This window comes from Myotis davidii, unplaced genomic scaffold (assembly GCF_000327345.1).
Source record: "Myotis davidii unplaced genomic scaffold, ASM32734v1 scaffold923, whole genome shotgun sequence".
NCBI lineage: Eukaryota > Metazoa > Chordata > Mammalia > Chiroptera > Vespertilionidae > Myotis > Myotis davidii.
The window spans coordinates 185,402-211,211 of NW_006293789.1; the positions used below are offsets into that span (position 1 = coordinate 185,402).

Sequence of the window (25,810 nt, forward strand, 5' to 3'; positions counted from 1 at the left end):
TCATAGGGTTTTGTGTGAATATGATTAAAATTAAATGAGATAATATATTTAGCAATAATCTGAGTAAGAGCTCAATAATGCACAATCCTGTTAATAAATTACACTTTCTCTCTTTGACACAATAGTGTCTCACAGATAATTGGGGAAAAAAACAAACATTAGATCCTTTTTTTCTAGACCCCCAAGCTGACACAAACCTACGAGCCAAGGGAGCCAGTATTTGGCCATCCGTCCGTCCATCTGCATGTCCCAGGGGTGCACGAATAGGGAACAGTTCAGCTTCTCAGCTGCCTTCAGAGAAGGAATGAGAGAGGGTTATTGGGTGAGCCAGCAGATACAGGGTACTATTTTAGGGAAATTGCTTTCCCTAGGTCTATATTGATCTGAATACACAAACCAAAATATTTTTGAAGTTGTTTCCTGATCTTTATAAAAGAGTCATTGATAAACTGGGCTCCTGCTTGGAAAATAAAAAGGACACTTATATTTAATGGGGGGGGGGGATGGGGGTGTGTGGATTTGCCTTTGAGGTTGATGAATTAATATATTGTTTGGCAAAACAAGTCACAGGAAACATCCATCACTCAAATGTTCTGGCTGAGAGCAAAGTGCTTAAGGACTGCTGGTTCCTCCTTGGCCTACTCTTTCAGAAGGACTGCTCACGTTCTATCTTTGGAGTCAGGACTGAAGTGTTCCCTCCTTCCCTCCACTTGGGAACTGAGGATGTGGAGAGTGAGGAAGTGATGGGTGGAGAGTCAGGGGTTCAGGACTGGGCGGGGGCAGGCTGGCCTGACCCAAGCCTCTGGTCACTCAGATCCTGATAGAGGGTGGGAATTTCTGGGGTCTGCAGGCTTTCACAAAGCCCCAGGAGCTCAGCAGAGTCCCTGAACAGCTGGTGTGAATGAAGGAAGGAAGATATCTCAATGCTTCCATCAGGCCTGTGCTGTGATGAAGGTCATGAGCAAACTTCTTCTGGGAAATGAAAATACCATCTGGATGGAATGACCTTTATTCAGCAAAATGTTTCATTTTAAAAAGTCCCCTCAGCAGGCATTGAGTATTAGTGCTTAGAAAGGTTCAAAACATATTTTTCTTAGCCCATTTCCAAATATATTGGGGTGCCAGAGTGACTCATCCTACCCTTACATATTAATATGTGGACTCACTAGTTTGATACAATGGGCCTTCTGTACAGAAACATTTTTTAAAAATGGAGAAGCAATTCTGGGACAACATGGGATTCTGAATGTGGCAGGCAAGGGGTAGATTGGAGAAAGGACTTCTAATTCAACAGGTTCTGGGGAGAAGAGATAGAAACCTTTTGATATTAACCTGATAATGGATGCAGGCTGGAAAGAGAATACCAGCCTCTTGGGTAGTTAGGGCTTGCCAAAGACACATGACCATGACATCTCAGTGGGATTTGACTCCTCATTAGTACAGATGTTGATTCTATGGCCTACGATGGTTTGTTTCTATTCAATTCAAATTAACAAATATTTTTGGTCACCTATTGTATGTGAAGTATTGTAGAGAACACAATCAGAAATCAGTTATACTCTCAAAATTGTAACTCACATTAACGGAGAACTTACCATGTGCCAATGCTATCATAAGAATTTTACAATTATTAACTAGTTTTATTCTTTATAAAATGAGCACTTGTGTTACTCCTATCTGACAGAGAATATAGCTACGGCAGACAGAGGCTAAGTAACTTTCTCAGGTCTTGTGGCTGGTAAGTGAAAGAGGCAGGAAGCCTACCCCTACTATTCTGTCTGCCTCATACTCATCACAAAATCATTTTAGTGCCTGAAAACAATGCCGAAAGTGCATTGTTGGGTTCACTCCCTAAGAAGGAAGGTCTAGGAACTAAGGTGGACAGTTAGACACTCTGGATCTCCAGGCTGACCTTGACATAACACAGCCAACTTGGCTCATGGACATCCCTCTTATTTGTTTCAGCTCATGTTAACGACGCAAGTTACAGAGTAGTGAGACTGGCAAGTCCTGCCAACCAAACAAACGTGCTGCCAACCCCAGGACATGGCAAGTCAGCTGGGCCAGGGGGCTCTCCTGAACCCCCTCAGGGACTGCAAGCCCCCAAACAGCCTCGTTAGAATGATGGATGGGTCAAGCTAGTCACACAAATGGAAATACTACACCCAACAGGCTGCTGCTGCTTTCTGAGCCCAATTCCAATCCTATATAATAAAAGTATAATATGCAAATTGACCCAACTGTAGAACGACTGGTCGCTATGATGTGCACTGACCACTATGGGGCAGACACTCAACGCAGGAGCTGCCCTGTGGTGGTCAGTGTGCTCCCACAGGGGGAGCACTGCTCGGCCAGAAGCTGGGCTCATGGCTGGAGAGTGCAGAGGCGGTGGCAGGAGCCTCTCCTGCCTCCACTGCAGGCGGGTGGTAAGGAGCAAGGGGTCCCAGACTGCGAGAGCCCTGGACTGCAAGAGGGATTCTGACTGACAGCTTAGGCCTGATTTCCAGGGGAATTGGGCCTAAGCTGGCAGGCAGACATTCCCTGAGGGATCCCAGACTGTGAGATGGCGCAGGCCAGGCTGAGGGGACTCCCCTTGTCTCCCCTCCCCCCAGTGCACGAATCTCATGTACCGGGCCTCTAGTGAATAATAAAATGATTTGCAGCTGAAGGTTTGCTCACACTGTGCTGAAACAATTTGGATACACAGATAAATAAATCCTCTTTCAAAGCTCATTAAAATTTCTAGAAAACATTCACTGTCAGCTCAGCCACTGCAGCCAATACTCTTCAGGGAGCTCAATATTTAGAGGAACATCAAAGCCTTCAGGTCACCAGGAGGCAATTTAACAGGCATCTCCCAACCGGTCCATAGGTACGAAAATGGGAATTTCCCCCCATGTAGTCAGAGCTCCTAGATAATAAAAGAATAAACGATCAGTGAGTTTAGTGCCTGGTGAGTTCACCAATATCTATTTAATTCATTATGAAAGATTTTATATTTACAATGAAAATAATAGAAAACAATACTATCCTAATTCTAGGAGGGAAGTAAACATTCTGAAATACAGCTGAATATAGAATCATGCATCTTGGATCCTGGTGTAAGGAAAGCAGGTTCAGTTGCAGAAACAGGAGGCAGAGGAAGATTTTCAAAATGTATGGCTTACAAAGTATCTTAATTGTGGAATGATTAAATAAATCAAAACATATGCATATATTGGAATATTATGCAGTTATTTAAAAATCATGCATTAAGAGACTTTTCATTTAGGGTGGAAATTCTCAATTAGGATATGAAGTCATGCATATAATAGAATATAGATATATGTAAAAAAACAAATGAAATATACTATAGCAGTAGTTACTTATCTTTGGGTGGTGGAATTATGGATTACTTTGGACTATGGAATATGTTTTCTTTTTTACACTTTCCTTTATTTCCCACAATTTCTTCAAAATTATGTTATACTAGAGGCCTGGTGCATGAAATTTGTGCAGCGGGTGGGGCTCAGCACAGCCTGCACCCTCTCTAATCCGGGACCCCTTAAGGGATGTCCGACTGCTGGTTTAGGTATGATCCCACAGGCAGTCAGACATCCCTCTCACAATCCTGGATCACTGGCTCCTAATTGCTCACCTGCCTGCCTGCCTGGTTGCCCCTAACTGCCCCCCCCCCCAGCCTGGTCACTCCTTACTGCCCCCCCTGCTGGCCTGGTTGTAAGCAACCATCTTGTGAAGGTGTGAGGGTTAATTTGCATATTACCTCTTTATTATATAGGATAACTTGAAAAATAATGATTTCTTTTTCCCCAAAGCAAAAATAAATATTGTTTGGTATGTCATTAACACAGTTCTTTGCACAGTGCCTATGATAAGGTTAACATTTTGGCTTCTAAATCAAAGATTAAAAGGAGAGCATGGGTGATAGAAAGAACAGAGATTTCACTCAGCTAACTCAGGGTGCATTTCCACTCACCCCTCTCCCAGTGGAGTGGCCACTTTTTGTGGAAGCTCTTCCCACGTTTCCTCCTATGTCCTAGCATGTTAGCGGCACCCCCGCTCCCCCCAGTGAAGTGGCGCATTTATCTTCTTCCCGCCAGCACCCAGCACGGTGCCCAGCCCCAGCACCCAGCCAGTGCCCAGCCCCAGTGCCCAGCATGGTGCCCCGTCTGCCCGCACACTCACTGCGTAGACAGGGAAGAGTTCCTGCGCATTCAGGTCCCACGTGTTGACGTGAGAGCCAATCTGGACCCCCGGGAAGCCCAGCTCCTTCACACAGCGCTCCATCTCCTTGACGGCCAGCTCCGGGGCCTGCATGGGCAACGTCCCCAGGCCCACGAACCTCCTGGGGTGCCTCGCTACAGTGGCAGCTAAGTCGTTGTTTAAAAACTGGCACAGGTCTAGCGTGTCTTGAGGTTTGGCCTGGTGGAGACAGATGAGGGAACACCATATCATTCAGAACCTCCTTCTTTAGCTCTTTACTCCAAACAACACCTCCTCAGGCGAAATCACCTGTCATTCTCACTGGCTTTCCCCGCAGAAAGCTGAGGCACAGGCTGGGACAGGCACTTGCTGCAGAAGACCCAGAAGCCAGGCATTGCAAACGCAAAGCCAACTGCTAGTGTTGCTGGTTAATTACAAATTGTGAGGCTATAATCTGAAGGAACGGACACAATTACTGGGTCTGGCATCCCCACCCCTGCAGACAGGAGCCCGCAGGCTGCACATCTAGGTACCTCCTCTACCCCCACACAGGAGGCTGGGCTCGGTGTGCCTGATATCCCCAGGGCTTCTCCTGGTCATGCCTCATTGTGTGATATCAGGATGTTCTACACCTCTCCTGTCCCTGCTTCTCCCCCTCCTGTCCCTCCACAGGCAGTGACACTCACAGCTACCCTAGCAAAATGCTGATGCAGATGAAGTTTGCTTTCTGTTTCCCTAACTCTTCCTTCTTCATTCTTTCCTTTCCTTTCAACATCCTGTCACCCCATTGCCAGGGATTTGGTGTTCTCCTGAAATCCCAGTTGTGTAGTCAGAATGATACCCAGTGTGATAAGTGTAGACCATTTGAAGTCATAAATTTAAACCTATTTAAATCATGAATCTAATCACAGAAACAGATCAAGACTGAACCACTAGCACTGGAATTATGAGCCCCGGTGGGGAAGTATGTGTGAGCAGGTGGTATTGTCATTGCTGCATAAACCACAACAGGAGTGAATATTTGCACGTGTGAGCAGGCGCCAGTGCACCCCCAGCTGTGTACAAAGGTGTCCTTCCACAAGCTCGCAATCATGCCTGAAACTTCAGCACTTGACACTTAATCACTTGGGGAAAAGCGGCCAACTCCAGGAATCCCATTTTGAATTGTACATTTCCCTGGGAGAGGCAACATATAAGCCATTATTATTGTTCCCACCTCAAACTCATCATCACCTCAGAATACACTCTCTTGTTGAATATTGAATAAGGCACTGAGGGGATGAGTCATCAGACAGGTAAGTGCTGATGGAAATTTAGGTTGGGTCTAGAACTGTGCGTCCAGTGAAAATACAATGTGAGTCACATAGTGATGTGCAACTGTTGGCGACTGTACTGGACCCTGTGGGTCTGCAGTGGTCGGCAAACTGCGGCTCGGCAAACCATGGCTCGCGAGCCACACGTGGCTCTTTGATCCCTTGAATGCGGCTCTTCCACAAAATACCGACTTCTGCGCATGGGCCACGAAGTTTCAATCGCACTGTACGTGCATGCCCGCATGTGGTATTTTGTGGAAGAGCCACACTCAAGGGGCCAAAGAGCCACACGTGGCTCGCGAGCCGCGGTTTGCCGACCATGGGTCTAGAGCAAGGACAGGACTAATTAGACAGGCCCAGAAGGGCACACTGCAGTGTGAGAAGCCGAGGGACACCACTGATCTCTATAGGGGAGAAACAGGGGAGTTGGGGCAATGTCAAGTGTGAGTCATCTACCAACTTGCCAGACATAACCGTTTGCCCACCAAGAAGATGGTTTGAAGTTTCATACTCACCCAGTAGCTAAACATGACGGGAACTGTGGAAAGGGCTTGCACGGTCACTCCTAGACACAGACACAGAGAAAAACAAAGCCAATGAGAATAGCCCAGACTTTCCTGTATTTCCTAGGTCCATGTGGGCCAGCAATTCTTCACTCCACTTCGTCCTTGCTCTCCCTCCCCTGGCTGCTCCTCCCTGCCCACTTTCTCTCAGGATTTCTGTCCCAGACCTCCCTCATCCCTCAGTGTTGGGTTCTCAGAGGAGGGGTAAATGCTGGACAAAAATGAAATCATTTAAGAACTAATTGACACTCTTTGTCAAGTGTTATCTCTACCCTCCTTTTTGTGAAGGTCTATGTATGCAAGACATTTCCCCAGCAGTTTTTTTCAGGGCTTTTTATCTTAGCTCTTGACAGACCGTGTATTTCCCAGTTCCTTTCTCCCCCTCTTTAATTAGCTGCTGAGTCCCACTGTCTGCAATGCTCAGAATGGGACCCGGGATTTGGCTCCAGAATCCAGCATCCAGGAGGCATGGAATCTCTATCTTCAAGTTCTTGGAGCTCAGGTGTCAGGAAAGAGGCTGCCAAATGGAGGGTGGTTCTCTTTTCCTCATGTCCACATCTGACCCACCAGCAAGACCTGTTAGCTCTACTTCAATTCCTTTCATACACCCAGGCATCTCCTGCCACTATGAACCAGCCCATCAGCACCTCCTACCTGGACCACTGCAGAAGCCTCCACACCGGTCCCTGCCACCTTTCTTGTCCCCCTATGGTTTGTTCCCCACTCAGAAATCAGAGTGAGGCATTAAAACTTAGATCAAGTCATTCCCTTGCTCAAAACTTCCAGGACTTTCCATCATACTAGGGTAAAATCCAGACTTGAGCGTGGTCTACAAGGTCCATACAGTCTCTCTTGGGGCTACATAATGTTCCTTGGTTTCCTGCCTGATCTTTGGAACTGTTTTCTGCCTCTGGACCTTTGCCTTCCTCCTACCTGCATGCTTTTCTTTTGGCTCATCACAGATGGGCTCTTTTTTACCCTAAGGTCTCATTTCACATGTCACCTCCTCAGAGTGGCCTCCTTGCTACTCCAGCCATGATCTATCCCATTGTTCTATTCCTCTCCTTTTCTAATACTTATCACAGTCTGTCATTTCTGTGTTTATTCTGTGCCTTCCTCTACTTGAATACAAACACCACTTGAGTCTGTCTCTCCATGCCATAGCACCAGCATCCCAAGTGGTCCTGAACATACCCGGTAAATGAAAGACTGCAGGTTTGGTAAGAGAGTACTGTTAATCATTCTCACAGATATTATTTACATTCATTGATTAGTATCAAACAGATGAGGACCTTTCAATTGTAAATTTTTTACATTTTACATAAATACTTTCACTTACATTACTCGATTTCATTCCTCTGCTTTATAGATTAGATCTAAGGTCACATTTGAAAGTGGTGCTTAGGCTCCTGCCCAGCCTTTCTCCTTCCCTACATCCCAGTGAGCATTACTTGTCACAATATTTCGTATTGACATAGTAATTGTATTATTTGTATATTGGTTGATTTTGATACATATTTTTTGGCCTCTCAGAACTAAAGGGGGAAAACGAGTCTAATACAGTTAGAGCTTACATTTTTTTAAAGGCGAGGATTAGCAGTATGACCTAGCACAGCCTTTATACAACTTATTTGTTGACTAAAATTGGGGTGGGGCAGAATATTTTAAAAACAAATTCCTAGGCCCTCCTTTGGAAATTCTGATTTAGTGGATGGGGCCTGAAAAGAAATTTTAACCAGCACCCCAGGTGATCCTTACCCTGAGGGAGGTTTGGGAAAAGCTTTTGTGGTGGAATGAAAAGAGCCCTAAGCACAATCTTGGTTCTGCTTGTTACTAGCTGTGTGATCTTGAGCAAATCCACTAATTTACTGGCCCCAGCCCCTTAGGTAACAATAGATAGAATAATGCCTGCCACTTAGAGGTGTTGAGCTTCCACCCCAGCCAACACCAGGCCTGGATCCCTCCCCAATTCTGACCTTCCAGGGTCTGTTCCAGAACCAGCTTCAATAGGAACTCAACCTAGTTGAGGATTTAGGAAATGCTTACATGTGTATCATCTCACTGTTATTATTTTGGCCTTTCTTGTGATGGGTCTTGTGATGAGGTGACCCAGGGGCTGCCAGTTACATTTCCCTCCCTGTGAAGATGGCATGGATTGCTGGAATATTCTGTGTTTGGCCTTTGTCATTTATCTTCTTACTTCCACAGAGGAGGTAGGATGTAGTTGTTAAGCCCTTGGGGGCAGACTGCCTGGGTTCAAATCCTGGTTCTGACTCCTACAAACTGTGTGATCTTGGGCAAGTTGTTTAACCTCTGTTCCTTAGTTTCTTCATCTGTAAAATGGGCATAATAATAAGTGATACCCCCCTAGGGTTGTTATAGGGATTAAATGAGTTGATACATGTTAGGTGCTGAGAAAAGTGCCTGGCACAAAGTAAATGCTCAGCAAGGAATAGTCATGACTGTGCTCTCAAAGACAGCCAATGAATGAAACACACAGCAAACCCAAAGGAGACACCCTTTATCTAAGCCAATACCAGTCATCCAAGTCTCATTTCCTCTAGTTTTCTCCTTGAAGGGGCAAGGATCCTTGCTCAGGGTTACATTTAGAGCAAAGCCTTGCTCTTTGCTGTAGATCTGAGAAGCATGCTCCTTCCCTAGCTCCCTTCCCACCACATATTTCTAGACCAGGGGCATCTATGCCGTGTTCTGTGCAATGGTCTGCAGAGGTCTTCAGGCTTTCTGCAAAGTTCATTTAGAATGCCATTTAAATATACCCTTAATTATTTATAAAAACTATAAAGCAATTCCTGACCCAAAGTATCCTGGACCAAATTCTATCATTCCATAGACCACCTCCTCATTTGGGGCTGACAGGTTAACTCATTTTGTGTAGACTTTGGAGCAAAATGCCTCCTGCCATCTCTGTGTATATATTTTAACTTCTTATACATTTATCTTTGATTAAGGAGGTGGTAGTTCTGAGCTGCTCCTTCATTTGTGGGTATGAAGTGTTTGTTTTCTGGTCTATATCTAGACCACCAGTGTCAAAGCTTAGGCCTGGCCGTGTTGTAGGGCAGTTCCCCCTGGCATGGCCCACGCGTGCTCACAGGCTCGGCCCATCTTCTGGAGCGTGTGTACTTGGGTGGCACAGTAACAAGTGAAAGCACAGCGTGGCCATCATACCATATTTTAAATGGTCTTTTAAATTGTGGGACTTGTTCGCTTTATAAATATAAGATAAGGAGTGCAAAGCAGCTCTCAGGAATTGTTAGTGATTCAGCTTTGAAACAAGAATGTCCCAATTCTCCTCTTTCAAGTTTTGGAATTAACTTCATTATAGACGATTCTGCAATTACACCATTAACTTGCTTTTTAACTGCTTTCATTTCCACCCCTTATATGTCAGTGGGGACTTTCTGTGTACTGTGTACCAAGACCAAGTGTGGGAAGAAATTGGATCCTGAATCTGACTAAGCAGGAAACTGGCATCCTTACTCTGTGAATTATAATGTTTATTCTTTTATTATTTTTTAAAATATATTTTACTTATTTTTTTACAGAGAGGAAGGGGGAGGGATAGAGAGTTAGAAACATTGATGAGAGAGAAACATCGATCAGCTGCCTCCCGCACACCTCCTACTGAGGATGTGCCCGCAACCAAGGTACATGCCCTTGATGGGAATCGAACTTAGGACCCTTAAGTCCGCAGGTCGATGCTCTATCCACTGAGCCAAACTGGTTAGAGCTAATTTTTATTCTTTTAATCAACTCTAATAATAAATACATACTATACATTTGAACTTAAAAAGCTTTAAAATAATAAAGTGTCACATTTATGTTTTTTATGATAAAACATTCTACTTTAAACAGGTATGCTTAATTAAAAAACAATTTTAATCCACACTAAAACAATTATAGTAGAAGACCCTCCCTCCCCAAGTGAAGTTGGAGCAGTCTGGCTCTGAGGAGAATAGGCGATCGGAAGTTACCATCACATAAATCCTGTAAAGTGGTCAACAGACTTCAGGGAGAGACATAGCTTTTTATCAGATGTGATCACTGGTAACATTTCTCAGCGTAAGTACCTGTTTGGTCCATTTCTCTAATACGGACTTCTGGGTCCCAGCAGTTCTCCTGGATCACCCTGAAAACCTTCCCGTCTTTCAGCATCTTCGCTTCTCCCTAGGGCAGAAGAGGCACATCAGCAACGTTAACCTAAGTTTACTTAGAGGAACCCTTTCTTCTGTGCTTTGGAGCGTGGTTCTCCCCTAATAGGAGAAATCTGTTCATTCGGCAGAGCTCAGCTTTTCACCCTCCTGCCTTCATATTGGCCTGGAGTTAAAGGAGTGTGCGCATAGGCATCGGCAGTTGGGCACAGAGAGAAACAAGGCCATGGTCATGGCCTTTTGGGGCTTCATGACTGAGGCTGACTGGTCACCTTGTCTCCCTGAACCACTGGCTACAAACCCCAATAGGAGGGCGCAGTGTCTGGAAAACTCCAGATAAAACACAACATTTTAGAATTGAAAAGGACGTCGGAGATAGTCTGTGTAGTCCCGCCGTCTGGTTTTATAGAGCAGCCATGGATGGATAGTCAGAAGAAGTGATTTGTCCGGCAGAGCAGGGCCCACCGATGTCAACACCTGCAGGAGGAGGTGGGCAATGAAGTGAATCGGTCTCGCAGCATGTGAGACCTTGGGGCCGAGGTGCTGACCTCCACCGGGCATCGTGCCGCCTGTGTACACTGTCTCTTATTCCTCTGGGCAAGGGGCCATGGTAAATGGCTGTACAGAAGCATGGCAGTGGTTTCTAAATTCAGCCTCCAGTTTGTGATCCCTAAAGAAAAGGGAAAAGTTCTGATCCAGGTCCCTGAAATCAGACTGCTCAGGTTCAAGTCCCCATTTTACTACTTACTGTGTGGTCTTGAGCAAGTTAAACAACATCTCTGAGCCTCAATTTGCTCATCTTTAAGATAGGGACAATAATATGACTTACCTTAAAAAATAATATAACTTATACCTTAAAGAGATCTTGTGAGCATAAAATGGGAGAATCCATACAAAGCACATGGGTACCTGACGCATGTTAAGTGTTGGTTATTCTAAGTATTAGTTATTAATGACATGTGGCTAACTAAGGACTAGGCTGTCTCCCTCTGGTCCCTGCTGTGAGGGCACACCACCTCTGGCAGTGCTTTAGGGCTCAACATTGCCCTTGGGCCCTGCATGATGGCCGAGTGGGCATGTGGTGATCAAAGGCCTTGAGCTCTGCTTGATGGAGTCCCTGCCCTCCCTGTCTCCCCCTTGTTTTGATTGTGAGTTGCACACAGGCCTTGCCACAGCTTCCTTCTCCATCCTTCTATCCCATGGACAAAACCTTCCCCGATTTCTGCTTGGAGAAAGCCAACCACTTTTCCCCTGCAGGTGTGGCAGCCCCTTCACATCTGGCTTGCATGAGGAAGCCCCAAGATCCATGTTTTCATTTCTCATGGACTGGGGGGAAGAAGTCAGTGAGCAAGTGACTTGTGTAACCATGGTAGGTGTCTGTGTCCAAGCAGAACCCAGTCTCTGACATCAGGGTTGCCTCGCTTCAGTCCCCCTGCCAGCATCTGAGCACCTTCCCTGGGTTGGGGAATCTCCCATCAGAGTCTTGGTGGAGGCAGAGCCCAGCCTTCCTCTAATAAAGTTCAAAAGCCCGAATGCTTGCTCTCCTTGCCCTGAGCTTGGCCAATCAATGCTTGGTTTTTAATCAAGAGCAAGAGATGCAAAAAGGCAGCACAGTGAACCATCCTGCCAATGATTCTGGCAGTGGCCATGTGCTATGTCTGTCGACAGGGGTACTGGTGGCAGAGAATTTATTGAAATGACACTTTATGTAATGAAAAGTTAACCTTCAAAATAAAAACAGAAATGACAGCATTGGACTAGAATAATTGTTTTCAAGCCATTTTGGCTGTGACCTCACATGCAGAAATGTATTTTATATTGTGACCCAGTAGACCCATAAATCTATTTAAACAGATACAAACTAGGACAAAAGTTCCATGAAATAGCGTTTACTCTTACGATGAACAGTGCACCCTGCTGTTTTCTCTTGTGATCTTTTTTATTTCTAAAGCTGTCCTACCTAATCCTCTCACTTGTTATTATGGTTCACTATTAGGTTGCAACACTTATTTTCAAACGCTGGAGTCGATGATCACTGGTCTGCGATTCTTTATCTTTATGGAACCCGCCCCTTGCCTTGGGCTTCCCACTTTCCCCGACTCCCTTGATATGTATTGTCTCTTTTGTTCACTGAGCTCAAAAGGATCGCTATTGAATAAATACCTTTATCCATTCGGATTTCTTCTTGGCTTCCCAGTGAGGGGAAAATCATTTTCAAATCAGGAACCTAATGATCGGAATTACATGGAATTACACAAAATAGTGTGTGTTTAATGCTTGGTGTGATGGAAATGGTGTGTGTGTGTGTGTGTGTGTGTGTGTGTGGCCCCAAGGGCCTAGCAAACACTCAGTGGGGATCTGTAGATGCTGCTGACCCATGGTTTAGAAAGAGGCCCTATGTCCATCCTTTGAAATGCTCCCAGGTTCTTGCCATCAGGACTCAGTCCTACCCCCACCCCGTGCAGCTCCTGAGAGGAGGCCATACAAACTGTCTTGCTACCTATACTTTCCTAAATATTCAACCAAAAGACAAGTGGTAATTTTTCAATTCTGAACAAGGCTCTACCATGGCACACAAGCACCCCACCATTCATCCCAAAAGCATTGAAATTCATTAAGAAAAGGAGCTAGATGTTCTCCTTGCTGTTAGTCTAATTTGAATATTTGTATACATTCACATGTTGTTTTCCAGCAGCTGTAATCCCTGACCACTGTAATTATAAAAAATACAGATTTGGTTTTGTTTTACTTTGTTTTGTTTTGAGGGAGAAGGAAGGAGAATGCCACTGTTTTGTTCTGTTACACCACCATTGTATCCAAGTTTGCTGGAAATATGTAGGAAATATTTAGGGCAGGATGTGACTTAAATATTTTCCGTTTTGGGTTTCTTTTCTTTTCTTTTCTTTTTTTTTTTTAGATCTGCTGTTAAGTTTATGCAGTCTCTTAACATGAAAACGAAATGAAACGAAGGCCATTCAAATCCATTATCAAGGTAACGGACCGCAGCCTGGGATATGGAGTAAAATAAAAATCGCAGCGGCCTGTCCCTGCGTTTGGGGCTTCCTCAAAGCCTTGCAATCAGCTCTGCTCAGCTTGTTTTCCTCCTCGGGGAGACCCGAGGCCCCGAGGCCAGCTTAGATCACTGCTCCCGGGCTCGGAACTGGCACTGCTCAGCACACAAGTGCGGCTCAGTGTCCACATCAGCACTTAGCGGATGCCCCGTGATGAAGGCGAGAGTGAGCTGCCCCACAGATTCTGGTGTTGAAAACTCTGTAATGGTTCCCCACTGCCTTCAGGATCAAGCTCAAAGGCCTACACCCAATCTCCAAGGCTCCATCTGATGAGGCTTCTGCCCACCTCTTCAGCTCCTTCCCACCACTTTGCTCCTAAAACCCTTGCTTGGCTCGATCCATCCCCTGCCGCTGAAGGTCTTTTTAAGCCGTGAACACCCTCCAAAGACTTTGCACTGTGTTGAAAATAAAACCCAGACTCTTTAGCATGTGCTACATGCCCCTCTACGATCTGGCCCCTGCCTACCTCACTAGCCTCACTTCCTACCACCTCCCTGTTTCATCACATCTCAGCCACAATGCCCTCCTTTCTGTTTCTTGAGCATAGCTCTTCCTCTTGCGATAGCCTTTGTGACCGCTGGTCCCTGAGCCAGGGACGCTATTCCAGGTTTTCCTTCCTTTCCTCCAAGTCTTCACTAGCTGCCCGTGCAGCCAGCCCTGATTAGCCTCCCTATTACAGCACTGTTGGTCATTCCATTCTCCAAAGTGATCAGGGTTGTCTCCCCGCAGAAGTTTGTCACCAGGAGGGCAGGGAACAGGTCTGTTCACCAGTATATTTCCCAGGCCTAGCCTGGTGATGTTAATAAAAGCCAGTGAGTGAAGAATATGGGCAGGGGTTTTCAAACTTGAGTAAGCGTCCGAATCACTTGGAGGTTTCTCGGCGTTCCTGGTTTGGTAGGTCTGAGTTGAGGCCCATGAACTTGAATTTCTTCCATTTTCTCAAGTGAAGCTGCTCTTGCTGGTCTGGGGATCGCATTTTGAGAAGTGCTTGTCCCAGCCATGGCAAGTGCTTGAGTTGTGGGCTTAGATAAGTGTAACATTTCCATGCCTTTGTTCCCTGTCTTCTCTTCCTGGAAATCTGTTTCCTTTATTCCTGCTTCAAGCCTCAGGCTGGGCGTCACTTCCTCCAGGAGGTCTTCTCCAGGATTACTGCCCAAATCTGTGTCCTCCGGCACTTGGTGAAAAGCAGGCCGCCCAGCCTTATCGCACTGCATGTGATCCCCCTGCATAGGGTAACCGCGTCTTCCCAGACTGTGAGTCTCCCAGGTCCGCGTTAGGCACGTGTGTGTTCCGCTGGACGCGCAGGCATGTTCCCTCCCAGCCCCACGCAGGCATGTGCTGCCTCTGAAAATGAAGTCAGGGAACACCTCTCTGCAGCCCTGGACTCTGAGCTCCTTCTCAGTCCTCCTTGCACCTTCTTCTCTTACCAAACAGTGGCTTCTCCCGGGTCTCCAGCGTTTAACTTCTCCAGCTTGTGCTCAAACCTAACTGTTCCATTTATTTGGTTCGCCTTCATCTACTCTAATGACCTGTGGAGGGGGCCAGGTTAGTGCCCAAATCTATGTCCTCCAGCATCTATTCCTTAAGGCAGAGCAATAAATGCTAAAATTGGTTTGAGGGCAAAAAAGGAGAGAGGTTTCTTAATGGCTTTTCAAATTCCAATTTACCATCCCGAATGCTGCTCTTTGAAGTGACCTGCATTTTTTCTAATAATTTAGAGAAACCTCAGTGCTGCTCCCTTGCCTACTGTAAAGTCCACAGGAGGGCAGAAGGGTTGAGAGCTCCCGGAGGTCTCAGGCTCAGGGTGGCCCTGGGTCCGAGGCGGGCTCACTTTGGGAGAAACTCACCTTGCTGTGGTGTTGGAGCTGCACCCAGCCTCCATAGCCGAATCTCTGCAGGGGGAGAGGCACAGTTAGACGGAAAGAGCAAAGCTGACAGGACTGCAATAAGGGGCATTTCTGAGGCAAAGAATCCTGAGCTCCATCCTTTCAAGTACCACCTTCCCATCTTCCCCTCATATCCACGCACCACTTATTCAACATTTATATTTAAATCAATTTATTTTCTTTCCTTAAATGCATTTATTCAGGAATAAAATTCTATATCATAAAAGTGCTAGTTTTACCTTTTATCCTCATGCAGGTTGCAATTTTAAAATGAGGATTTATGTTAAAAAATATTTGTTTCTGTACCAATTAAACTATTTCACCCACCAGGAGAACATATAAGAACCACTCTTTAGGAAATGCCATATTGGAACTCTGCTTTTCAAACAGTGTGTTATGACCCATGAAATCAATTTAGTGAACAGTGAGTGACCCAGATGTTCTAAAAATACCAAACAGTGCATGTAGCAGATGGTGTTGGTGTTCCACCCATATTTCCTCCCCTTAACACTTCTGTTCACGCCAGCCCTTTTGCCACTGAAGCCAACGTTGGTCAGGCCCATCTAGTACTAGTAAACTAGTGTCCACCTCCTCTCAGCAGTCCTCACCCAATGACTAAGGATGGTCCTCTATGAATACACTGAATACACTAGATCAAAGGTCTGGCGGGGGTGAGGTATACATTCTACACTTTCTTTGGATGCCTTGCTTTCCCTGTCTCTCTTCCTCATTCTACTGGTGTTTTCTAAGGTCACCTCCAAAGTAAACTTGCATTTGAATCTTTATCTCAGAGTCTGGTTCTTGGAAAACCCAAGCCAAGATAATAGAGGAATGGAATAGAATGGAGTGGAGTGGAGTGGACTGGACTGGACTGGCTGGAATGGAATGAAGTGGCATGGAGTGGAGTGGAACAGAATGTAGTGGAGTGAGGTGGAATGGAGTGGAGTGGATTGGAATGGAGTAGAATGGAATGAATTGAAGTGGAATGGAGTGGAGTTGAGTGGAGTGGAGTGGAGAGGAGTGGAGTGGAGTGAATGGAATGGAATGGAGAAAAGTGGAATGGATTGGAGTGGAATGGAGTGAAGTGGAATGGAGTGGAGAGGAGTGGAATGGAGTGGAATGGAGTGGAGTGGAGTGGAATGGAGTGGAGTGGAATGGAATGGAATAGAATGGAGTGGAGTGGAGTGGAGTGGAATGGAATGGAGTTGAGTGGAATGGAGTAGAGTGGAGTGGAATGGAATGGAGTGGAGTGGAGCACAGTCTTGAGAGGGTGGGGCTGGGTTGGGCAAGTACTTAAAAAGCCATAATCACATGTGAGATGAGCTGTGATTGAGTGATGCACAAATTCTCTGGGAGCCTGGAGGAGGGTTCTGACCCACAGCTTGGATCAGGTGGTGCCAGGGAATGGAGATTGAAAAGGTCGTTTTGGGTCAGGTTGTAGAGGAACTTCCAGAGGTTAACATTTCCATACTCCAAAGCAGTGGCTCTCAAATTGTGATGTAAGAGGGGAGCGTATGGCAGCCAGAGACAGTGATGTGAAGAGCTCCTCAGCAGCTCCAGGCATCAGTGATGGGTACATGAGAAGCTGAAGGTAAGTACAACTTCTCACGTGTTTTGGTTGGAGGAGACCAGCTATCAGTGGTTGGTTTTTATGTCATGATGGCGAGTTTGTCTTGAGGAAGTCAGGGCTTGGCAGATCCCTCATCTTAGCTCTGCTCTCCCCTCCAGACTGAGAGGGGAAGTCTGGGCCTGCAGCACAGGAGTGTTTGTGGGGCTGTGACTTTGGTCGGCTCCAAAAGACTTAAGATTTCGGTCAATTTTATACCACCTGTATTCTACCTGCGACTAAGTTTTGTTCTTGAGTTACAGTTCCAAATAATCATTTTAGCCCTGGCTGGCATTGCTTAGTGGTTAGTGCATCAGCCTAGGGACTGAAGGGTCTCGGGGGTTCGATTCCCAGTCAAGGGCATGTACCTGGTTTGCAGGTTCAATCCCTGGCCCCGGTGGGGGTACATGCTCAAGGCAACCAATAGAGGAACTTCCAGTGGTCAACATTTGCTGTGTCTTTCTCAGATCACTGTTTCTCTCTCTTCTATCCTCCCTCTGTTCCTCCCTCCCTTAAAAAAGAACTCTTTCTCTTTAAAAATGAAACAATGGAAAAATATTTTCAGGTGAGGATTAAAAAACAAACAAACAAAAATAACCCCACAAAAAACAAATAATCAACTTAGCTCTGGATCTACCTGCTTCTCCCCAAGGGACGTCAGAGGACCTGGCTCAGTGAGGCACACAAGGGAAATTGTGGACCAGGGGTCCACGTTCCTCCTCCCTGTACCCAGTTTCTCTATTGCCTGTGTCCCCACACTCTCCTCCCTTCATGCATTCAATACCCTTGTGCTCCCCCGCCGCCCCTGGTTCAGCTGTCCAGAGATAAAGTATGCTGGAGGAGGGGCTGGAATATTGCTTTCTTCAGTTACACTTCACAATGAACTCTCAAACTGGAAATCTGCCATTGAAATCTTACTTTAATGTAGAAAAAAAAGTTTTTATTGGCCTTCTTTCCCTCCCTCCCTCTTTGTCTTTCATTCCTTCCTCACTCTCTTTCTTACTTTTTCTGAATTCCCTTTGGAACTTTAACCCTGCATAAATTAGCAGGTTACAAAGTACCCCATCTGGGGAAGGGCAGAGAGGCAGAAGGAGGCAGAACAGAGGGCTCTTGTCACACACAACAGACCACTTAGAAGATACTTGACTTTGTTGGAGTAACTTAACATCTCAAAGTCACTGCTTCCTTATGTGTAATTGAGTTTAACAAATAACCTGCACTGTGACATAGGGTTTAGTGGGGATTAATGAGATAATTCATAGAAAACTATTGACACCAGACCTGGTTTACATGGTGGCGACAACAGTGGTAATGGTGATGTTTGAGGTTTTGGTGGGGATAATAGTGGCAGTAGTGGCAATGGTGGAGGTTGTGAGTGGGTAGTGGTGATGGTTGTGGTAATGAGTCTGGTGGCAGTGGTGGTACCAGTGATGGTAATGGTAGTGGTGGCAGGCAGTGATGGCAGTGGGTGGCACAGTGGTGACAGTCTATTCTATCCTTAGGTGGTAAAATAAAGCACACTCTAGGATCAGACACGAAGAAGCACTGTGAAGGAAGGAGCCCTTTGTCACTCAGTGTTCTTCCCTCCCCTTTCTTGCAAAGCACAAAATTTGAATACTTTGTGCTTCTTCTAGGCCCCTTACAAATACCTAACTTATTTGGGTCAACTTAATTCTGCTCCAAGTCTGGGATCCATTTAGTCCCCCAGCTCTCATCCTAGGTTGAAACAAGTCTGGGGTTGGAAATTGATGACCCTGGTGGTAACTTTGGTCTGAGCACTTGCCAGGAGGTATTTACACTCTGAAGCTATTTGGCTGACAAAGACTAATGTCCCATAGGAATTTATGGGCATGATAGATATAAAACAAATTTAAAAGTCCAAGGGCATTCATTTCTCCATATAAAAGATGTGCTTCTGAATTGGGAACATATGAATCAGGTTGAGGAACTGAATGACATTTTTAATGTCTTGGGCATCTCACACTTTCATAAGGTAAATAATGCACCTCCAGGGTGATGAAACCAAATATATATTTCTTCACAGTGGTTGTTTAGAAGTTGAACTATGTCTAGGATTTTGCCTCCTAAAATCTTAGAGTGATCAAGTGTAATTAAGTTATTGCTAATGAAAGAAGATGTACATATATGTTTTTTACTAAAGGCCAGAATTTTTCGACTCCATTTAAAATTAGAAGAATCTTTGCAAGCCCTGCTATTGGACACATCGTTGGTGGTCAGTAGAGTCTTGCTGAAGGAAAAAGCCAAACCTTATTATCATCATTGTCTTTATGAATAATCTCATGTGGATAACCAGAAACCACTCCCGCCGTGGTTTCTTAGCCACCATGCTCCTATTTGTGACAGAGAGTGTGGGTACTGATTCATTAGAAACAATTTAATCAAGTGCCCTCTGATTCTGCTCTCTGTTTGCCTCACAGAACTAAATTGTAACTCTGACTTACTAGCAAGTGAAATGAAAAGCTTTCTCAAATCCTGTCTTTTGTAATGATTAATCATCAAGCCAGCATGTTGATTCTCCCATTCTGTTTCTTTGTTGCACAAGGAGAGCAAGGTTTTTGAGGTGTGTCTATTAATATTTAATTTTTGAAAAGGTCAGATTTGAAAAGAGATGTTAGTTCTTCCAAACAGGCTTCATCCTCTAACATAAAACTAGTACTGGTTTATTCTCTTCACTCTTTTATTGGAAAGTTTGAAAAAGTGGTGAGAAAAGATCAGAGATGGATGCTTTGAAACACTTTGCCCCCTAAGAAACAATTGGAAGGCAAAGGAAAATCTGCTGGAACTGTTGAACTATATGAACACCAAAGATCTGCTCTTAACTACTGTCACTTCAATACTCACTCTGACCACATAGACTGAAAATGCGGAGAGAGGGAGACAGGACCCAGCACCATTTCACGTATTTTTATTTATCTCACTCCTCCCAATTTGAAAACACAGAACCGTTTTCTGCTCATTGTTTTGTCACTGGCTTGCCTGCACTCAAATGCAAAACTCTACTATACAACAGATCTGGTTGCTTGACGTGCAGGTTGGAAGCCAAGTTCCAAAACCCCATGATGAACCCTAGGTGGTTTTGGGGTGTGTTTGGGAGCCGGCTGGTGTTAAGGGAGGCACTTGGGGTGGGGACGGCAAAAGGAAGCAGGGACATCCCTTATAGCAGTGCCATTCTCCTGGGCCAGCTCTCTCAGCTGGGTGTGGTGGTAGTAGTGGGGAGGGACCGCCATGATCCCACATAGCTCTGGGATTCTAGGCTCATTTCTGAGTCTCCAGGACTTTATCAATCCAGCAGCGTTAATAATGTAAATCCTATAAAATTTGCAGTTAGCAAGATTTTATGTGGATCAAATTACATATTGCTCCCTGGAAGTATAAGAGTATTATGATTAATACTATCACTACTACTACTACTACTATCATCATCATCATAATCATTATCATCATCATCATCATCATCATCATCATCATTATCATCATGTGTATCTGTTATCTGCTTGCAGCTTGTGAGACTGCTAGATGGAAGCCTGGTTTATCAGGACAAAATGCTCCTCCCTCTTGGAGGCAACAGCTAGAAGATAGGAAGGGGCAGTGGGCTAAAGAGCCAGGAGAACAGGTGTTTCCCGAGTCTCTAGGCACCTGTTTATGGCTATAGCCTCCATGCTCTGCCTCCCTCAGCTTCCTAAGCAGTTTTCACAATACCTTTAGGGCCCTGCATTAGGTGGCACTTAGAAGTGACCAGCTCTTGCCGAAACCGGTTTGGCTCAGTGGATAGAGCGTCGGCCTGTGGACTGAAAGGTCCCAGGTTCGATGCCGGTCAAGGGCATGTACCTGGGTTGCAGGCACATCCCCAGTAGGAGACGTGCAGGAGGCAGCTGATCGATGTTTCTCTCTCATCGATGTTTCTAACTCTCTATCTCTCTCCCTTCCTCTCTGTAAAAAATCAATAAAATATATTAAAAAAAAAAAAGAAGTGACCAGCTCTTGGTGACCAGTTCTCTGCTCACACTAGAGGCAGGCTTCTGGGTGGGAGACAAGTCCTGGGAGGCGGGTTGTGGCACAGGATACAGTTTCCCACCCCACCAGCCCCTCTTAGCAGAGGAGGAACCATTTTAGACTGCGCTAGGTCATCATCACATTGTGAAGTTGTGTTTACGCTTTAATAAAATATGGTGAGGAAAACAGCATTTAGAACAGCAAGTTCCCAGGTAGGCACTCAGACTCCTTTTGGAGGGGCGAGTTTGATGGGGTTAGCTTTTACCATTGGCTGTAACAGGACAGCCTTTCAAAGATGATTCAGCATCATTTGTATTTTTCAGTCCACAATGCCTACCACCCATTTTACCTAAAATACCAATGAACAAAGAAACACTTAAGGTTAACATTCTTCCAAGAGTCAACGGTGAGAAGAAAATTGTGTCCGCTACTTGCACAATGAGCCACTATTTAATCAGAGGTTAGGTTAATCCATTTTTCCTCACTTGGGATAAAAAGGTGAAACATTATCAGTGGTGTGAAAGTTGTAGAGAAGGCTTAAGATTGGGTAAAATCTGATAATTAGCCTGAACAAAACTCAAGCCAATTTTAGATTTCTTTCATGTCTCCCACCTTCCTAGTGGTTTTATTCAGTTACAGTTATTCATTCAAAAGTTCTTAATGCCAAGAGGAAATATCCATCTTTGGAGAAGCATAGAGCAGGGTCTTTAGAGACACTCATTGTGCGAAGGCCTCATGTCATTTCCTCTGGGGTGTTTGATGTTCCTTCTCTCTTGTTCATAACAAGGATTTACAGCTTAAAGAACATCAAAAAGGAAAGGTTTCAGGCAGCACCCTAAAATAGACTATAAAAAAAATCCATAAGTTATATCTTGGTGCTTCTAAACCTTATTTTAAACATTTTGGAAAGGAGATATGCTGTAGAAATCCCGGAAGCCTGTCACATTCCATTTTTTAATAGTCTCTTACTTGAAACTGTAACTTTCAATTCTGTAGTTGGCACGCATCTTCCCTTCCCAGCAGCTGAATATGTTATTCAAGTGGAAGTGAAACTGCCTGATTTAAATTGTCCAGAAATTTTAAAGAATGCTTCATTTAAGGGGAGAAAGGAATTTTGAAAAAGACTTATGTCTTTGATCAATGTTCTTTCAAAATTAATATAAAAGTTATTTTTTAAAACTAAGAAATCAGAGCTACGAAATAATTTTAAAGCATTCCTAAAGCAGAGAAACTTAACATCTAATTCCTCAAAGAAAAGCTAGGTTTATAATTGAGGCATTGAGAAACCCTGGAGAAGTTCCAAAAATAATTCAGCAAATTAGTCACCATTACCTTTTTTAGATCTGGCCATTCTTTTGGTAGAATATGATTATGGATGTCAATTTTCATCTCCACAGGATCAGAGGAGAAGCGTGTAAAGAAAGAAGTTTTGATATCAAGAGATGAACACCATGGAGTTAATTGATTTACTTTGCCCCTTTACAGCTATCTTTAGGCCCTGGCCAGCAGGCCTGCTCAGCCAGGTCTGGGTTCACTGGACCTGCCTTATTAAAGTTCAAAGTTCTATTTGTCCACTTAGCTTTTGGTCAATAATTCTTTGGTAGCCAGGCTGTTTAGCACAAAATTATTTTTAAAAAGGACTGTACTAAACCTATGAATACAGCAGGTCCAAAAATGGACTAATCTTTGTTTTTAAATATTTCAATTTTATCAACATATACACAGTAAAAAATCAAGTAGCACCCAGTTAAAAGAAAAAGAAAAGAAGAAATAGTTTTCGCTGGGAATTTCTTTGAGAAGTATTGGTCAAAGACCTCCTGAAATTTTTAGTTAAGGTACCAGGTGGTAATGCTCAAGTACTCCCTCCCCATCAATACCCAGAAAAACAAAATGCAAATATTTTCTGGAGAAAATAATTCCAACTGATTCCCTCAGTATGCCACAGATTAAGGTCAACAAAATATTGACTCATAATAAAAAATTCTACACACATGAGGAAAAAAGCCATCATGAGTGAGTGTCCACAGAAATAATAATATATTTAAACATCCAAGGACATATATATTGGAGATATTAAACAGAATATAAATTTATTATATATATATTTAAAATAAAAGTTAAAAAATCAACCAAGAGACTATCAACTGATTGGCCACACTTGAAAAACAATAGTACCAAAATAGAACTTTTATAAAAGAAACCATAATAATTAAAATTAAAAACTCAGTGGATGGATTAAACAACAGAGTAGACATAGTTGAAAAGAATTAACAAACTGGAAGAGAGACTTGCACAGAGAGATGAAGAGATTGCCCATATATAAAAGTGCCACAAAGTACAAAGGATAGAATAAGAAAGTCTGAAGGGAGTCTAATCAAAGTACTAAATGAAAGGAAAGAGTTATTCCAAAAGATAAGCGTTGAGATTTTTTAAGATCAGATGAGCCAACAGATCCAAGACTCAACCTAAATCAAGGAAGATTAACAAAAACTCCATTTCTAGAAACTTTGCAATGAAAGTGCAGAACACCAATAGTAAAAATTAGATCTTATAAATTATTAGAAAGGGAATGCCTTCAAATCTCAGTAATGAGACTGACAGCCAGCTTCTCACAGCAACAATGGGAGCCATAGAACATTAGCAAATACACTCAAAAGGCTGAGAGACATTGTCATGCTCAACTATGCCCTCCCGACCCATACTCAGAAAAAGAAAATGCAAATTCTTTCTGGAGGAAATCATTCCAATTGAGCCCTCTCCGTATGTCACAGATTAACCTGGAATTGTATACCTTGTAAAATCTTATTTTAACAGTGAGGGAGAAGTAAAGATATTTTCAAATAAAAACTGAGATTGCTACCAACACACCCTCACTTAAGGAATTTCTAATAATATACAGGCATACCTCAGAGATATTGTGAGTTTGGCTCCAGATCACTGCAACAAATGATCACAATAAATTGAGTCGCACAAGTTTTTTGGTTTCCCAGTGCATATAAAAGTTATTCTTACGATATACTGTAGTCCATTAAGTGTGCAATAGCATTATGCCGAAAATAAATGTACCTACAAAATTAGATCCAGAAACTTAGAAGTATGGAACAGGCTGTAGAATCTCAGAGGGAAGGCCGGGGAGGGTGGGATGGGTGGGAAAAGGTCAACCAAAGAACTTGTATGCATATATGTGTAACCCATGGACACAGACAATAGGGTGGCGAAGGCCTGAGGTGGAGGCAGGGGGCTGGCTAGAAGAGGTGAATGGGGGGGAGGGAGGGGGTGAGACATATGTAATATTTTCAACAATAAATATTTTTTAAAAAAGTAAAAATATTTTATTGCTTAAAACAATAATGATGTTAAACATCATCTGAGTGTTCAGTGAATCATAATCTTTTTGCTGGAGGCGGGTGCTGACCTTCGATTTGTATAAAACACAGTATCTGCGAAGCACAGTGCAGTGAAGCTCAGTAAAACAAGGCCTGCCTGTACGCCTGAACTGTAAGATGAGCGGGGAGCAAAGAAACTGGTAATCATATAAGTAAATCTAAATAATGAATATTTAATTGGTTTAAGGATTTAAGGCACTAGCCAATGGTTGTCCAGCCATACTCTTGGCTCTTCTCTCCAAGGAATGCTCCCCTGACTGTGAATCTCATAATTTTAGCATCTTTTGCAATCTGGTTAAGCAAAGAATTTCCTAAATCATCAAGTCCCCTTCTTCTTTTTCTTACCAGTTTTTGAGCTATCTTTTTCCTCTTGCATTTTACTGTGAGCAGCAAGAAGGAATCAGGACGAACCTTCAACATTTAGCTTGGAAATCTCTTCAGCTAAATATCGGGCGTCATCACTTTTACACTCTGATTCCCACACAACTATAGGACACACCACTGAGCTAAGCTTTCTGCCACAACATAACCAGGATCTCTTTTCCCCCACTTGCTTTCACGTTCCTCATTTCCTTCTGTGCCCTTACCAACAGCACCTTAAAAAATGTTTTCTTGATTTTAGAGAGGAAGGGAGAGAGGGAGAGAAGAATATATATAGAGAGAAACATCATCGATGGGCTGCCTCCTGCACGCTCCCTACGAGGGGTAAAGCCTGCAACCTCAACAGCGCCTTTAACATGCATATTTCTACCTACAGTCTGATCAAGGCAACCTAGCATTTTCCTCCCAAGCGCCTCAAAGTTCTTCCAATCTCTGCCACTGCTCAATTCCAAAAGCCACTTTCGCAGGTATAGAAGCATGCCACTTTCAGGTACCAAAATCTGCATTAGTTTCCAAATAATTAGTTTCTGTCACAAACTTAGTGGTTTAAACCAACACACATTTATTCTCTTATGGTTCTGGAAGCAAGAAGTCTACAGTGGCTCAGTCGTGCTGCATTCCTGAGACTGGCTCTAGAAAAGCATCTCTTTCTTTGCCTTTCCTAGCTTAAGGATCTCATCCTCTGTCTTCAAAGCTAGCAGTGCAGCATATTACAGACTTTCTCTCTGCTTCTGTCATCATACCGCCTTCTTGGAGTCTAGCCGTCCTGTCTCTCTCTTCTAAGGACTCTGTAATGAAAATGGTCCCACCCAGACACTCAGGATAATTCCCCGTCTCAGGATTCTTAACATAATCCCATTTCAAAGTCCCTTTCCCCTGTGAGGTAGCATTCTCACAGGTTCTGGAGATTAGGACATGGACACCTTTGAGGGGGGGTTATCAGTCCGCCTGCCACAATTGGGCCTGGTGAAATTTCCAAAGCAACTACAAAAGAGTACATGGGGAGCCCTAGCTGGTTTGGCTCAGTGGATAGAGCGTCATTCTGAGGACTGAAGGGTCCTGGGTTCGATTCTGGTCAAGGGCACATGCCTGGGTTGCGGGCTCGATCCCTAGTAGGGGCGTGCAAGAGGCAGCCAATCAATGGTTCTCTCTCATCATTGATGTTTCTACTTCTCTCTGAAATCAATAAAAATATATTATTTAAAAAAAAGAATACAC

The 25,810-nt window shown here is 44.1% G+C and overlaps 1 protein-coding gene across 3 annotated transcripts in view; it reads right to left on the minus strand.

Moving 5' to 3' along the window:
- The window catches only part of ACMSD (aminocarboxymuconate semialdehyde decarboxylase), a 44,092-nt gene extending 21,761 nt beyond the window's left edge, over positions 1-22,331 (minus strand). For 2 of the 3 annotated variants that reach the window (XM_006767743.2, XM_006767744.2), the window contains exons 1-6: positions 22,158-22,330; positions 15,167-15,211; positions 10,168-10,264; positions 6,032-6,081; positions 4,186-4,422; positions 198-291 (exon numbers count right to left, since the gene is read on the minus strand). In XM_006767743.2, coding sequence (XP_006767806.1) covers positions 198-291; positions 4,186-4,422; positions 6,032-6,081; positions 10,168-10,264; positions 15,167-15,211; positions 22,158-22,214 — 580 coding nt within the window. In that variant the 5' untranslated portion in view covers positions 22,215-22,330. Of the gene's footprint in view, positions 1-197; positions 292-4,185; positions 4,423-6,031; positions 6,082-10,167; positions 10,265-15,166; positions 15,212-22,157 lie in introns of all 3 variants that reach the window. The other variant, XM_006767745.2, reaches the window with a different exon arrangement.
- Between the last annotated feature and the right edge of the window lie 3,479 nt (positions 22,332-25,810).